The sequence below is a fragment of the Dermochelys coriacea genome, chromosome 28 (assembly GCF_009764565.3).
Source record: "Dermochelys coriacea isolate rDerCor1 chromosome 28, rDerCor1.pri.v4, whole genome shotgun sequence".
In the NCBI taxonomy this organism is placed as follows: Eukaryota; Metazoa; Chordata; order Testudines; family Dermochelyidae; genus Dermochelys; species Dermochelys coriacea.
In genome coordinates this window covers 5,381,389-5,396,249 of record NC_050095.1, presented here as the reverse complement: position 1 = coordinate 5,396,249, position 14,861 = coordinate 5,381,389, and the positions used below count along the sequence as shown (strand labels likewise).

The following is a 14,861-nucleotide window of genomic DNA, read 5'->3' as shown; positions in this document are numbered from 1 at the left end:
GATCCTAACTGACACATATCAGTGGGAAGCTACTGACAATTTGGATTTGATATGAAGGCAGAATTGATCCCCTCCTCTCTCCCCTTTTGGGGAAGAGTTAGGGGAATTCAGTTCCTGGTTTTTGACATCTCTCCAGCACTTATTTTGGTTTGCTTTTTCATCCCTGTTTGAGGTTTCTCTCTCTGTCCCAGCAGGTGATGCAATGGTGAGTGAGAATGAGGAGCAGAAGTCTCAGCAGGAAGATGTTGCGCAAGTTGCACCACACGGAATATTATCAAAAATAACCAGAGGGAACATGTCCAGGAATCATGAGCAGGGAAAAATCTGTGAGATTCAGCAAAGACCAGAGAGAGAGGAGGGAAACCAGCCAGGGGAGAAATTTAATAAAATTGTTTACTGTCGGGGAACTCACAAGGACCTCAAAGAAACCACAACCCAGCAGAGAATCCTGACAGGAAGGAGGGGAAAAAAAGAAACTGAGTGTGGGGAAAACGTCAGTGATGGCTCAGGCCTCATTAAACATCAGAAAATTCACACCGGTGCGAAACCCGATGGATGGTGTGAGAGTGGGAAAAGCTTCACTGAGAGCTCAGAACTTACTGCACATCAGAGAATCCACATGGGGGAGAGGCCCTATGAATGCTCCGAGTGTGCAAAAACCTTCATTCACAGCTCACACCTCAAGACACATCAGAGAATCCACACAGGGGAGAGGCCCTATGAATGCTATGAGTGTAGGAAAACCTTCAGTCGGAGCTCAAATCTCATTAGACATCAGACAATTCACACGGGGGAGAGGCCCTATGAATGCTCTGAGTGTGCGAAAACCTTCACTCACCGCTCAGACCTCAAAACACATCAGAGAATCCACACAGGGGAGAGGCCCTATGAATGCTGTGAGTGTGGGAAAACCTTCAGTCGGAGCTCAAATCTCATTAGACATCAGACAATTCACACGGGAGAGAGGCCCTATGAATGCTCTGAGTGTGCGAAAACCTTCAACTGCAGCTTTCACCTCACTCGACATCAGAGAATCCACATGGGGGAGAGACCCTATAAATGCTGTGAGTGCGGGAAAACCTTCACTCACACCTCATACCTTGCTAGACATCAGAGAATACACACAGGAGAGCGACCCTATAAATGTGGTGAGTGTGGGAAATCTTTCAGTCGCCGCTCACACCTCAATACACATCAGAGAATGCACACCGGAGACAGACCCTATAAATGCTGTGAGTGCGGGAAAACCTTCATTCGCAGCTCACAGCTCACGAGACATAAGAGACGCCACACAGGAGAGAGACCCTATGAATGCAGTGAGTGTGGGAGAAGCTTCTCTCAAAGCCCAAACATTGCTCAACAGCAGAGAATCCACACACGTGAGAAACCCTATAAATGCAGCGAGTGTGGGAAAAGCTTCAATGAGAGCTCAACCTTATCAGACACCAAAGAGCCCACCAGGGAAAGCAGTCCCATGAATGCCATGAGTGTGGGAAAAGTTTCACTCGGAGCTCAGCCCTTAACTATCATCAGAGAATCTGCAAGAGAGCTAAACACCATAAAAACCTCTAGGGCTATCCCAACACTTGTTCTTTAATGCTTTTAATTTAATTCCCACATAGTAACCTTTAAAGCTGTTTGAACCTTTTGCATCAGTGTTATCCCTCAGCTTGTCCAGACGAGTTGCCCATTTTTGTCTTTTGCAGCTCTCCCTTTTTTGAGGTGGACCCGGTTGTCTTTTCTATCCACTCCATTGTCCCAGGAGTAATGGGAGTTTGTCTCTCCTTCCACAAAACAAGGAGCAACACATTTATACCGTTCTTATACTTATTGCACTATTGTTTTTAGAGTCACCAATGATAGATTGTATCATTCTCAGTTCTCACATTGCTCTGCATTGTGCTCAACAGCATTTGAGGACCTTTTCTTCAGTTATAGTGTATTTAAATATAATGAAGAGAAGCAGGGGCAGGAAATAATTGTCACTTCAGCCTCTGTGACACTGGAAGGAGATGGGGTGACTCAGTGGTTCCTTCCCTTCTCCATCACTCCAGAACGGTTTCCTCCTTTCTGAGCCATGCAGAGTTTATCTTCTTCGCATTCTATCCCTCCACCTCTCACAGTGTCATGTGGTGCAGTGTTCTCAGCTGTCTGTGCTTGGAGATGATGCTTTGATGTCTTTAATCCTAAATCAGAGTCACTATGACTAGAGATGAAAGTGTCAAAGACCTGCAAGGGAAATTCAAATGGAACCCAAACACAGTGTGATGATTTGGAGTTTGAATTCCAGTTTTCATCTATTGGCAAAGCCACTTGGGGTGTTTTTTTCCCCCTTATGAGGATGTTATATTGCTAAAACTTTTGTAAGTACTGTAATTCAATAATTAGACAGTGCTGAGTGCACCAGGTTTGAATGGATCAGAGGAGAATGTGATAGGAGAATCTATTGTCCTAATTCTGAATCCTGCTCTGGAATTTCACTTGACTCTTTCATTTTCATGTAGTCTACCTCTTTGTGAGATGGGTGTGACAGTATGCCCCATATTCTTCATAGAAATATTGTTATAATTATAGCATATCTAATATGTATTTTATGCAAGATGGGTCATGTGAGGTACCATTGGAAAGGTTATGATGTACTGAATTTGATTATCCTATGTATGCATGTATCCTTTTTGTATCTAAAGCTAGGAATATCGACTATACATCTGTACTACAAAAGTATTTGCACCTGGGGAACACCCACCAGACAGAATGCAATCAGTCTGGATTGGCCATTAGGAAGAACAATTTGTCTTTGAAGATGCTAATCTCCCACCTTTCTGAGAAGCTTTTCTGGGATGCCACAAACAACCTCTGACTCATGGCTGTTTTGACACTGCAGGGTCATGTGATCACATCACCTGGTACTGGACTCCAGGATAGAATACCAGTATTTTTTCCAGTGCAGGGGGAACCATACTCAAAAATAAAGGGTTCTCGCCATATGTAAAATGTATTTAAGTCTGGGGAGTGGCTTAATCATTGTTCATTCTTCACTGAATCCCTGCCCAGGATGACAGCTGGAAACATCTAAGAAACAAAGACAAAGGGCGGGGGGTGCAGAAGGACTAAGCCCAGGCTGGGAAGGTGTCTGGTCTGTGAAAGAAATACCTGGAGTTTTAAGCTGCAAGCAAGAGCAGCTTGCCTTCAAGAAATCTGCAATCTGTCTAAAACAATATTTAGGGTGAGAAATTACTACTTGTAACCCATTTCTTCAGTGTTAAGCTTAGCTTGTGTGTTTGTTTCATTTGCTGGGTAATCTGCTTTGATCTGTTTGCTATCCCTTCTAATCACTCAAAATCTATCTTTTGTAGTTAATAAACTTGTTTTTGTTTTCTCTAAAACCAGTTATTCATAGCTGGGAGGTGTAAAAAGCTGTGCATATCTTCCTCCACATTGATGGAGGGAGTGAATTTCATGAGCTTATGCTGTACAGTGCAAGACAATACAATTTTGGGTTTGCACTCCAGAGCGGGGTGTGCACTTGAGTAGCTGGGCAGTTCCTTAGCTGAAGTCCTCCCATGCAGTGTCTTTCTGCAGCTAGGTGTGCCCCTACCTGTATGTGCTGGAGGAGACTTGAGGGCCTGGCTCAGTAGGACAGTGTAAGGGAGCCCAGGCGGGTGGAAATGGCGGGCTCAGTGGTATCCCAGTATATTAGGTGACACCTCAGCGTGTGGGGCAACCTGTCACAGTGGGTTTCTCTTTCCTGAAGGCTGCTTGGTCAACCAATTGGATATTAATTTAGTTTGACAAGATGTAACTCAAATTTATTGAGACTTCGAGACAAATGACCATTTTGCTAAAGTCATTGTTTCTTATGTTAGCTTTGCTTTTCCCCCCATCCCTCCATGATGACGTGGAGAAAGTTCAAGTGCAGTTCAAGCAATAGGAGAGAACTCTCCAATTTACTGGACATGCTAACAAAAAAAGAGTACTGATTAAACTCTCCCCTGGGAAATGGTGAACAGCAGAACCCAACTAACTGGAAGAAGTGCATGTGATCACAGTGTAGTTCAATTGTTTAAGTCAATATTGTCTCAAATGCTCTGAGGAAGGAATTCCACCCTAAGTGATTTTGAACTAGGCAAAATGCCCCCGTGTTTGGTTCCCAAAGCATTTGTAACCCAGGCCCTACAAAAGATCTCTCCTAGCTAATCCTTTGATATGGGAAGTGCTGTCCTTTATGATGCAGATGTTGAGGAAATAAAAGTGGGATTTTTGTTGAATTTATGCTTTGTAGGTGCTACAAATGTGTATAAAATGAAATCAGTGTTGAAAATGTAATAGTTTAAGAAAAATAGCTATTTTTTAGTAGAAATGCCAACTCTGGTAACTAACAGAGATTCTGATCCAGGCCTGTATCAAGTCACTAGTCTGGACCTGTGCCACCAAATTAAAGAAAATAGGGAAAATGTTTGGGGAAGCCGTTCTGCACTAGCACTCCCGAGATTTTGAGTGGTTTGATAAAGGGTTCTACTTCAGAGAAGTGCAAATGTACCCTAGCCAAAGCCAAGGATTTGGAAAGAAATGGGGTAGAAATAGTACACACCCAGTTCTTGGTTTTCACCCAGTAAAGGACGCTATGGTGACCACTGGCCCAAGAAAAACAAAACAAAAAACCAAGACAGCTTTCACTTTTCCAGTATAATTCAGATGATCACATAATTAGTGTCTTATTCTTTAACTTGTAACTTCACCTTTAATTTCCTTTTTGTTGGTGTAGCCCATAGGCCAGCCTGCTGGCTTGCTTTATGATATCCTGCCTTTATTTATTGGTTTGATGGGATCCCCGGAGTAAAACCAGGCACTATGGGACTGCTGTGCCTCCTTAACTCTCCTGCCTGGGTTCGCTCACATAATGCTATGCCAGTGACAAGCAGCAAACCCTGCCAGGCGCTGTGATCACTCAGCCATCGGCACGTGGAGCCCCACACCCAGCTAAATTGCATGAATGCTCCCCGAGCCACTCATGAAAAATATGGAAAGGCACCAGCCAATCACCCCAGCCTTACACCCCAGAAACATACCATCTTGCACTGCTCAAGACTCCCTTGAACAGTGCAAGCTCATTAATTAATTTGGCACTTCTTCTAAGGAAAGTGGACGTGCACCAGCCTGTGTAATCTGAGCAGAGATTCCCCAAAAGTACTACAACCAAAACCACACTGGTTTAGGTAAAATATAAAAGAGATTTTTTTAAGTGACTATAAGTAGCAGGCATAGAGACCAAAATTAGTTACCTAAGAATAAAAAGAGTAACATTCTAAATTCGAACTTTAACAGACTAAGCAAGATTTGAATCAAACAGTCTCTCACCCAACTAGACGTTACAGGCAGCTCACAGTTCTCAATACTCAGACTGAACTCCCTTCCAGCCTGGGGCCAATCTCCCTAGTTCAAAGTCTTTGTCCTCCAGACAATCTTCCAGGTGTTGATTGGAGGGGGGAGAGGCCAAGTGATGATGTCACTGTCCCTCTTTTATACTTTCTTCAGCTGCTAGAAAGATCCTTGCGGTGACATCAGTTAGGCTGTCCCCATTACGTATGTGCCCTCTCTAAGGAGCCTCTGGGAGAGTGGATTCTTCTTGATGGGCCATCGGCACGTCTGGCCAGCGATAGCTTCTCCTTTGTTGCAACCAAAAGGCTGGCTCTGGGTGTTTCACAACCTCACAAATGTATTTCAGTAACACATACAGCAGTACTCCACAACTTCACATACAATGATCGTACCTACAATTCAACAAGATATTAAGGTTTAACAGACCAAGACTTTTAAATTGATACCTCCCAAGGCATGCATTGTACAAAACATATCAAGCACATGACAGTGGTGAATATGGGGATTCCAGCGTGCTTTGAGGTACAGAGTATTGCGCCCCACCCCCCACGTACACAGTGCCAGATCGGCGGGAGAGCTTCTGCTAGTGACAAAGCTACTGCCTCCTGCGGAGGTGGATTACTTAAGCTGATGGGAGAGCTCTCTCCCTTCACCTTAGAGCTTCTTCATTAAAGTGCTAGAGCAACGCAGTTATACTTGTGCAGCTGTGCCGATGCAGCATTTGAAGTGTAGACGAGCCCTAAGAAGCAAAACCATAGAATCAGAACTCTAAACATTTGTGTATTCTGCAGTTGGAGCCCAACATGTTTATTCTCTGATTGGTTACCATCATTACCACAGCATGGTCGTCCTTGTTACCCAATCAGGCAGCCAGTTTGGGATTCACAGGGAAGGAGTGACCCCTGAAGGTGTCTCTTTCTTTGCCTCGTGAAACTTTGGATCCAAAGAATGAAGGATGATTGTTCCCATGGCATCTTCTGCGACTGTAATCAGTGACACTGAACTAGGGAGTCGTGTTTGACAATTTTCCTTGGGCCACTGGTCACCATAGCTTCCTTTACTGGGTGAAAACCAAGAACTGGGCATGTATTATTTCTCCTTCTTTCCGAATCCTTGGCCTTGGCTAGGGTACATTTACGCTTCTCTGAAGTAGAACCCTTTACCAAACCACTCAAAATCTCAGCAGTGCTAGTGCGGAACGGCTTCCCGAAACGTGCCCAGTTTTTCTTTAACTTGGTGGCCCGGGTCTAGGCTAGGAACTAGATTCAGGCCTGGACCAGAATATCTGTAAGTGACCGGAGTTGGAGTTTCTATTCAAAAGTAGCTATTTTTCTGCAGCAATTTCATTTTCAACACAGATTTCATTTTATACACATTTGTAGCACCTACAAAGGGTAAATTCAACAACAACAATAAAAATCCACTTCTATTTCCTCCACATCAGCATTGTGAAGGGCAGCATTTCCCATAACATAAATTAGCTAGGCAATACCTTCTGTAGTGTCCGGGTTACAAATGCTCTGGGAACTAAATACATGGGCATTTTGCCTAGTTCCAAGTCACTTACTGTGGAATTCTCTCCCCAGATCATCTGAGACAATATTGATTTAAACCAGCAGTTCTCAAACCATTTTAAGGGGATCACCAGGGCCGGTGTTATATCCTGGACTGGAGCCCAAGCCCTGCTGCCTGGGGTTGAAGCCAAAGCTTGAGGTTCTTCAGCCCCTCCCTTGGTAGGACTTAGGCTGCAGCTTCATCTCCCCTGCAGAGCTCAGGCTACTGCCCTGATGTCCTCTGACTTCGGCTTCCACAGAGGGGGGCAGGGGAGGGATCATGTAGCAAATTTGTTGTCGTCAGAAGGGGGTCACGGTGCAATGAAGTTTGAGAACCATGGACTTAAACAACTGAACTCCACTGTGATCATCTGCACTTCAGTTAGTTGCACTGTTTGCGGTCTGCTGCTGTTCACCATTTCTGAGTGGAGATTTTAAATCATGGCTGTTTCTTTGTTAGCATGTCCAGTAATTTGGAGAGTTCTCTCCTGTTGTCTGAACTGCACTTGAACTTTCTCCATGTCATCATGGAGGGGCAGGAAAAAAGCAAAGCTAAAATGAGAAGTAATGACTTTAACAAATGGTCATTTGTCTCAAAGTTCCCAATAAATCTGAGCTTCAGCCTTCCAACTAAACAAATCTCCAATTTTGTGACCAAACAGCCTTCGGGAAAGATAGAAACCCACATCGCAGAGAGATAGACAACATGAAAATGAAAGTGTCAACTGAAATTCCAGAGCAGGTTACATCTGATGACTCAGAATTAGGACAGGAGATTCTCCCATCACATTCTCCTCTTATCCATTCTTCAATCTGCAGTCACTGCAACTCCATATGTCTTTTGCGTTCTTTTCCCTTCTCTTCTGCCTGTAATCTGCACAGCTCCAGCTTCTTACTAGTTTCACTTCCATGCAGTTTCCTGTTTCTTTCTCCCTACTTCCCTTGGCCAAAATAAGCAAACAGAAAATAACTGGTAACTTCTTTGACTGATCTTCAGCCACTACATTTAAAACTCACATAAAATCACCAGTGTCTCAGAACAGCAAGCTGTGCAGGTGTGCCTGGGGTGCCACCTGGAACTGGGGTATCACTGAGACCCCCTGACCCACCAGCCTGGGTTTCCACTCACTCTGTACTGCTATGACAAGCTGCCAAGTCCTCCAGGCTTCACCCTGTACTTCCACCAGTGCACATAAAGGTAGGGTCACACCCATCTATAGCTACAATACACACAGGTTCTTCAACATGACCCTGCATGGGAAGGCACAGTTAAGGCACCTCCCAATTCCTAAGGCACGCACCCCCCTCTGGAGGGTAAACCCAAAATGATACCACTTTGTGCTCCACAGAGAACTGTACAGCATAAGCTCATGAAATTCACCCCGTCCCTCAATGTGGAGAGGGAATACAGGACAGCTTTCTGCCCCAAGTTATGACTTCCATGCACTGGAAAACAAAACAAAACAAAAACAAGTTTATTAACTACAAAAGATAGATTTTAAGTGGTTATAAGTGATAGCAAACAGATCAAAGGAGATCACTTAGTGAGTGCACAAAACACAATAGCAACTTAAAATACTAAAGAGGTTGGCTATGAGTAGCAAATTCACACCCTAGATGATGATTTAAGCTGGTTGCAGAAATTCTTAAGGGGCCAGCTGCCCTTGCTTGCAGCTTAAAACCCCCATATATTCCTTTCACAGGCTAGAAACCCTTCTAGTGTGGGTCCAGCACTTTTCCCCCAGTTCAGTCTTTGTTCCTTAGGTGTTTCCGAGAGTCTCTTTGGATAGGGAGTCAGTGAAGAATCCTGATGATGTCACTCCCCTGTCTTAAATATCTTGCATATGGTGGGAACCATTTGTCTCCAAGCTTGGTTCCCATACCTTTCAGTGGTAAAACATTGGTATTCCAAGATGGAGTCCAGTACCAGGTGATCTGGTCACATGACCCCCATAGTGTAACATGACCATTGTCATAATCCCATAGTGTCATTCCAGAGGACATGCTTCCATGCTGATGACGCTCGTTAAAAAAATAATGCATTAATTAAATTTGTGACTCTGTTTTTTAACAAACGTCATCAACATGGAAGCATGTCCTCTGGAATGGTGGCCAAAGCGTGAAGGGGCGCACAAATGTTTAGCGTATCTGGTATGTAAATACCTTACAATGCCGGCTACAAAAGTGCCATGTGAACACCTGTTCTCACGTTCAGTTGACGTAAATAAGAAGCAAACAGCATTATCTACTTTAAATGTAAACAAGCTTGTTTGTCTTAGCTACTGGCTGAACAAGCAGTAGGACTGAGTTGACTTGTAGACTGTAAAGTTTTACAGTGTTTTGGTTTTGAGTGCAGATATGTAACAAAAAAAATCCACATTTGTAAGTTGCAATTTCAAGCTTGAGATTGCACTATGTTACTTGTATTAGATGAACTGAAAAATACTGTTTTATCATTTTTACAGTGCAGAAATATGTAAGAAAAATAAAATAAACTGAGCACTGTACACTTCGTATTGTGTTGTAGCTGAAATCAATACATTTGAAAATATAGAAAGACATCTACAACTATTTAATAAATGTCAATTGGTATTTTATTGTTTAACAGTGTGATTAAAACTGAATAATCATGTAAGTTAACTGTGATTAATGGACAGCCCTAGTACTGAGTTATGAGCTTTGATTGAAGGTTTTCCTGAATTCACAACATTCATAGGATCTTTCTCCTGTGTGGATTCTCCAATATCTGGTAAGGCATAAGCTGAGAGTGAAGGTTTTCCCACACTTAGAGCATTCATAGGATTTCTCACCTGTGATTATTCTGTGATGTTGAGCAATGTTTGAGCTGTCAGTAAAGCTTTTCACACTCATAGCATTCATGGGGGTCTCTCCTGTGTGGATTCTCTCACATGTCGCAAGATCTGAGCTGTGAGTGAAGGTTTTCCCTCACTTTCAGCATTCATGGGGTCTCTCCCCTGTGTGGATTCGCTCATGTCTAGTGAGCTGTGAACCACAATTGAAGGCTTTCCCGCACTCACCGCATTTATAGGGCCGCTCCCCGGTGTGGATTCTCTGATGTTTAATAAGGTTTGAGGTGGAAATGAAGCTTTTCCCACACTCACAGCATTCATAGGGTCTCTCTCCCGTATGGATTCTCTCATGTCTAGTAACATCTGAGCTCCTAGTGAAGCTTTTCCCACACTGAGAGCACTGAAAGGGCCTCTCCCCTGTGTGGATTCTCTCATGGGTAGTAAGATCTGAGCTGTGTGTGAAGGTTTTCCTGCACTCACAGCATTCATAAGGTCTCTCCCCCCTGTGCATTCTCTCATGTCTAGTGAGCTTTGAACTGCAACTGAAGGCTTTCCCGCACTCACCGCATTTATAGGGACTTTCGCCCGTGTGGATTCTCTGATGTTGAATAAGTTTTGAGCTTGCAATGAAGCTTTTCCCACACTCACAGCATTCATAGGGTCTCTCTCCTGTATGGATTCTCTCATGTCTAGTAAGGTCTGAGCTCCTAGTGAAGGTTTTCCCACACTGAGAGCACTGAAAGGGCCTCTCCCCTGTGTGGATTCTCTCATGGGTAGTAAGATCTGACCTGAGAGTGAAGGTTTTCCCACACTCACTGCATTCATAGGGTCTCTCTCCTGTGTGGATTCTCTCATGTCTAGTGAGCTCTGAGCTGCAATTGAAGGCTTTCCCGCACTGACCACATTCATAAGGCCTCTCCCCTGTGTGGATTCTCTGATGTTGAATAAGGTTTGAGCTGGAAGTGAAGGTTTTCCCACACTCACAGCATTTATAGGGTCTCTCTCCGGTGTGCATTCTCTCATGTCTAATAAGGGATGAGCTCCTAGTGAAGCTTTTCCCACACTGAGAGCATTGAAAGGGCCTCTCCCCCCTGTGCATTCGCTCATGCGTAGTAAGATATGAGCTAAGAGTGAAGGTTTTCCCACACTCACGGCATTCATAGGGTCTCTCTCCCGTGTGGATTATCTCATGTCGAGTGAGGTGTGAGATGCGATTGAAGGTTTTCCCACAATCACAGCATTCATAGAGTTTCTCTCCCGTGTGGATTCTCTGATGTGCAATGAGGGCTGAACATTCACTGAAGTTTTCCCCACACTCAGTGCATGTATATTTTCTCTTTCCTCTGAGGATTTTTTGTTGGGCTGTGGTTTCTTTGAGGTCCTTTTGAGTTCCCCAACAGTAAATTATTTTTCCCATTTTCTCCCCTGGCTGGTTTCCCTGCTCTCTCTCTGGACTGTGCTGAATCTCACAGACTTTTCCCTGCTCATGAATCGTGGGCACTTTCTCTTTGGATCTTTGCAATAATGTTCCATGTGGTTCCACTTGCTCAGGATGTTCCTGCTGAGAATTCTGCTCCTCATTCTCACTCACCATTGCATCACCTGCTGCAACAGAGAGAGAAACCTCAAACTGGGATGGAAAAGGGACGACCAAACCAAAATAAGTGCTGGAGAGATGTCAAAAAACAGGAACTGAATTCCCCTAAACTCTTCCCCCAAATTCTGTCTTCACATCCCACCAAATTCTCAGACAGAAGGGAGGAAGCTACTGCCAAGCGTCAGTTAGGAAGCCCTGAGCTATATCTGCTGTGACAATATGACACGTGCAGGGGAAAATCCTGAACTGAGAGCTCTCAAACTCTTTGTAGGGTATCCCCATATTTTTTGCTCAGGCACTTACAGATTCTGAATTGGTTAAATGTTCCTCACCTGTGCAGGGACCTCTCAGGATCTCTTTTTCCTCTGAATCCTGGAGGTCTGGGACCCATGGCTCTTCCCCTTGTTCCAGCTGGGAGATCACATCAGGTTTGGAAACTGGAAACCCTGTTCAGAGGAAAGAAAACAAGGAGATCAGGTGAACTGATATGACTTTATCCTGAAAAATAATTATTAATTTAAAACCCAGTCCTTAGTAAACCAGTGAAATCCCAGGGCCAGCTCCTCAGGTCCTCAAAGTTGCAGAACACTCTGCTCAAGAGGGATTGAAATACACACATATTTGCTAGGAACACACACACACAGAGTCTGTAACCCTGTATTCACTCTTTTGCAAAATTATGATATATTTTGTACAAAGTATGCCTCGTCAGGTATCATTTGGAAACCCATAATACGCTGAACATTTTTGTCTTGTTAAACTGTGTTTTAAAATAGAAACACTGCATATATAAAGTGTGACAGAGCTCCTTCTCTGCCTCAGTGAGTTTCGCGCTTCCTCTTAGTGGCAGGCTGGGGTATTCCTCTCCCCCTCAGGATTTCCCCACTGTCACATTATTGACATGAACTGTGACTGTATAGATCATTGTTGCAACCAAGGTCCTATAGTTGCACCAAATCTTGTACAAAGGAGGTCAAGTAAGGTGTCTTGATGAAAAGGTTGTAATTTGCTGGTTATGATTATGCTATCTGTATGTGTGTATCATTTTTGTATTTCAAGTTATAAATATTGGCTATGTAGTTGTATCTCACTGTGTTTGATTCTAAGTATCATTAGTAAAGCATTTGGTCAGCTTCTTGAGAAAGAATTCTTCAGATTAAGTGCCCAATCAAGAAACAGTTAACTGACAGTGGACCTTGGGAGACTCCAATCCACATCTGAGGAGCCTTCCTGGGAACATTCAAAGTAGCATGTGAGCAATGGCTGCTGCCTGCAAACTGAGTCATGCATGGACATGTGACTTACCCATGTGACCCCAAACTCCATCTTGCTGCTGTGATTTTCTACAGTAAGAACAAAAAGGTCCTTCCACATGGCAGAGGATATAAAAGGCCCTGGAAACCCCTCCATTTTGTCTTCAGTCCTGCTTCTGACCTCTGGAGGAACTGTGTTTGAAACTGAAGCTCTGAACAAAGGACTGAACAACTCATCCAAGCTGGGATGTTTGTACTCCAGAGACTTGATTGGTTTAAATCAGCAGTAATCTCATCAAGCCTGAAACAAGCCTGGCCTAAGAATTTTGCAATTGTTGTATGTATTTGATTCTATTTAACCAATTCTAGCTCTCATCTATCTCTTTTTCCTTTTATGAATAAACCTTTAGATTTTAGATTCTAAAGGACTGGCAACAGTGTGATTTGTGGGCAAGATCTGACTGGTATATTGACCTGGGTCTGGGGCTTGGTCCTTTGGGATCGGGAGGACCTTTTTTCTTTTACCAGGGTATTGGTTTTTCATAACCATTCATCCCCATAACAAGTGGCACTGGTGGAGATACTGGGAAACTGGAGTGTCTAAGGGAACTGCTTGTATGACTTCTGGCTAGTCAGTGGGGTGAGACCAAAGTCCTCTCTGTTTGGCTGGTTTGGTGTGCCTTAGTAGTGAAGGACCCCCAGCCTTAGGCTGTGACTGCCCTGCTCTAAGCAATTTGTCCTGAATTGATACGCTCAGTAGTGTCCCGCCAAAGGATGCATCATTACACCCATGCCCCTAGGTTTATTGTCCACACCTTGCCTGAGCAGGATTCCTTCCAGCCTTCTTGACAGGGAAAGGGGGAGGGGAGCCTCAATCTCTGGTAGCCCCTCCAGGCATGGTGACGACAGGCCAGATACCCAGTCCAGTCTCTCTCCTCTGGTGAATTCTCTTCCCTAAAAACCTCTGGTGCCTGGAAGGCCTGTTTGCCCTGTTGGGCAGGGTTTCCCCTGCCCTTCGCCTCTGTATGTGTGGGGTTTCCCTCCTGGTGCATCTGCACCGCCCAGCTCTCCAGTAGCACACCTGCCTCCCACAGCTCCTATCACACGCTCATATCTGGCTGGAGGGGAGACTCTTAATGGGTTCTAGCCGGCCCCTTGATTGGCCCCATGTGTCTTAATTAACCTGGAGTAACCCCTGTTCAGTTACCAGGGGGAAAAGGAACCTGCTTATCCTGGGGCTAATATACTTGCCTTCCACCACTCTCCTGTAGCTATCTGGCTTGACCCAGTCACAAAAGATATAAGATTTTACTTATATTTAGATTTTATCACAGGGAAGACTTGAATCTCAAATCGACAACACATGGAGCCTGTCACCATGACTTAACTGAAAACTGAAGATGTTTCTAGCACCAAGGACTGAATTATAAAAAGAGATGGGGAAAACACTTGATACACTTTCTCTCCTGCCCCTTTTCTCTCTGCTCATGACATCAACAACTCCTGAAGAACTGAACTTCGGGAGGCGGGGCCCCTGGCTGAAAGGAAACCCAGCCTGTCACAACATATGGTGAGCAAGAGACATTTGCTGTGCATCTTCTTTAGCTTGTTAAGTTAGACGTTAGTTTGCGTTTCATCTTTTATTTTTTTTGTAAGCAATTCTGACTTTTATGCCTCTTTACTTGTAGTCACTTAAAATCTCTTCTTTCTGTAGTTAATAGATAAAACAATAAAATAACTTTATTGTTTGGATTAAAGTGTATGAGAAACGCCACTTGGGATAACAAGCCTGGTGCATGTCATTTTCCATCGATGAAGTGACAGACTTTCTATGACCTTGTGCTGTTTAGTAATGTGCTGGAGAGTGCAAGACACACATTTCTGGGGGGAAATCTGGGACTAGAGAATGTGCCGGTATTCCCCTGTAGTGTAATTCACGAGTGGCTGAGTAGTAGCACTCAGTACTGTGTAGCTGGGAGCGAGTTACATGCTGGACAATGTGTGTTAACTGGCCAGGAGTGGCTGTTCTCACAGCAAAGGAGTGTGAAAGGTATCCCAGGTTGGAGAACTGATGGGACGCAACTATTCGACAGTTCAGAGTGTACCCTGGGTAACCTGGGTCGCAGACACTCATTATCAAAGAGGCTCCTAAAACACACAGAAGGTAAATGAATGTATCAGAAAGTGAAGATTCCAGACAGTGAGCAAGTCTCCCTGGAACTGCTTCTTGCTGACAGAGAGGTCCAGAGACAAAGAGAGAGTCCTGGAG

The 14,861-nt window shown here is 44.1% G+C and overlaps 3 protein-coding genes across 60 annotated transcripts in view; 2 read left to right on the top strand and 1 right to left on the bottom strand.

Annotated features, from left to right (window-relative positions):
• The window catches only part of LOC119849376 (zinc finger protein 420-like), a 3,142,523-nt gene that overhangs the window by 416,155 nt on the left and 2,711,507 nt on the right, over positions 1-14,861 (bottom strand). For 9 of the 43 annotated variants that reach the window (XM_043503746.1, XM_043503755.1, XM_043503759.1 and 6 more), the window contains one exon: positions 11,672-11,785. The exons of 33 other annotated variants lie outside the window; for them this stretch is intronic. In XM_043503746.1, coding sequence (XP_043359681.1) covers positions 11,672-11,785 — 114 coding nt within the window. Of the gene's footprint in view, positions 1-11,671; positions 11,789-14,861 lie in introns of all 43 variants that reach the window. One more of the 43 variants, XM_043503749.1, reaches the window with a different exon arrangement.
• The window catches only part of LOC119849403 (zinc finger protein 501-like), a 1,099,011-nt gene that overhangs the window by 527,734 nt on the left and 556,416 nt on the right, over positions 1-14,861 (top strand). For 3 of the 14 annotated variants that reach the window (XM_043503828.1, XM_043503835.1, XM_043503831.1), the window contains one exon: positions 195-3,386. The exons of 8 other annotated variants lie outside the window; for them this stretch is intronic. In XM_043503828.1, coding sequence (XP_043359763.1) covers positions 195-1,597 — 1,403 coding nt within the window. In that variant the 3' untranslated portion in view covers positions 1,598-3,386. Of the gene's footprint in view, positions 1-191; positions 3,387-14,861 lie in introns of those variants that run through there. 3 more of the 14 variants (XM_043503830.1, XM_043503834.1, XM_043503829.1) reach the window with 1 other exon arrangement.
• Positions 1-14,861, top strand: part of LOC119849388 (zinc finger protein OZF-like) — an 875,044-nt gene that overhangs the window by 818,115 nt on the left and 42,068 nt on the right. The window lies entirely within an intron of this gene.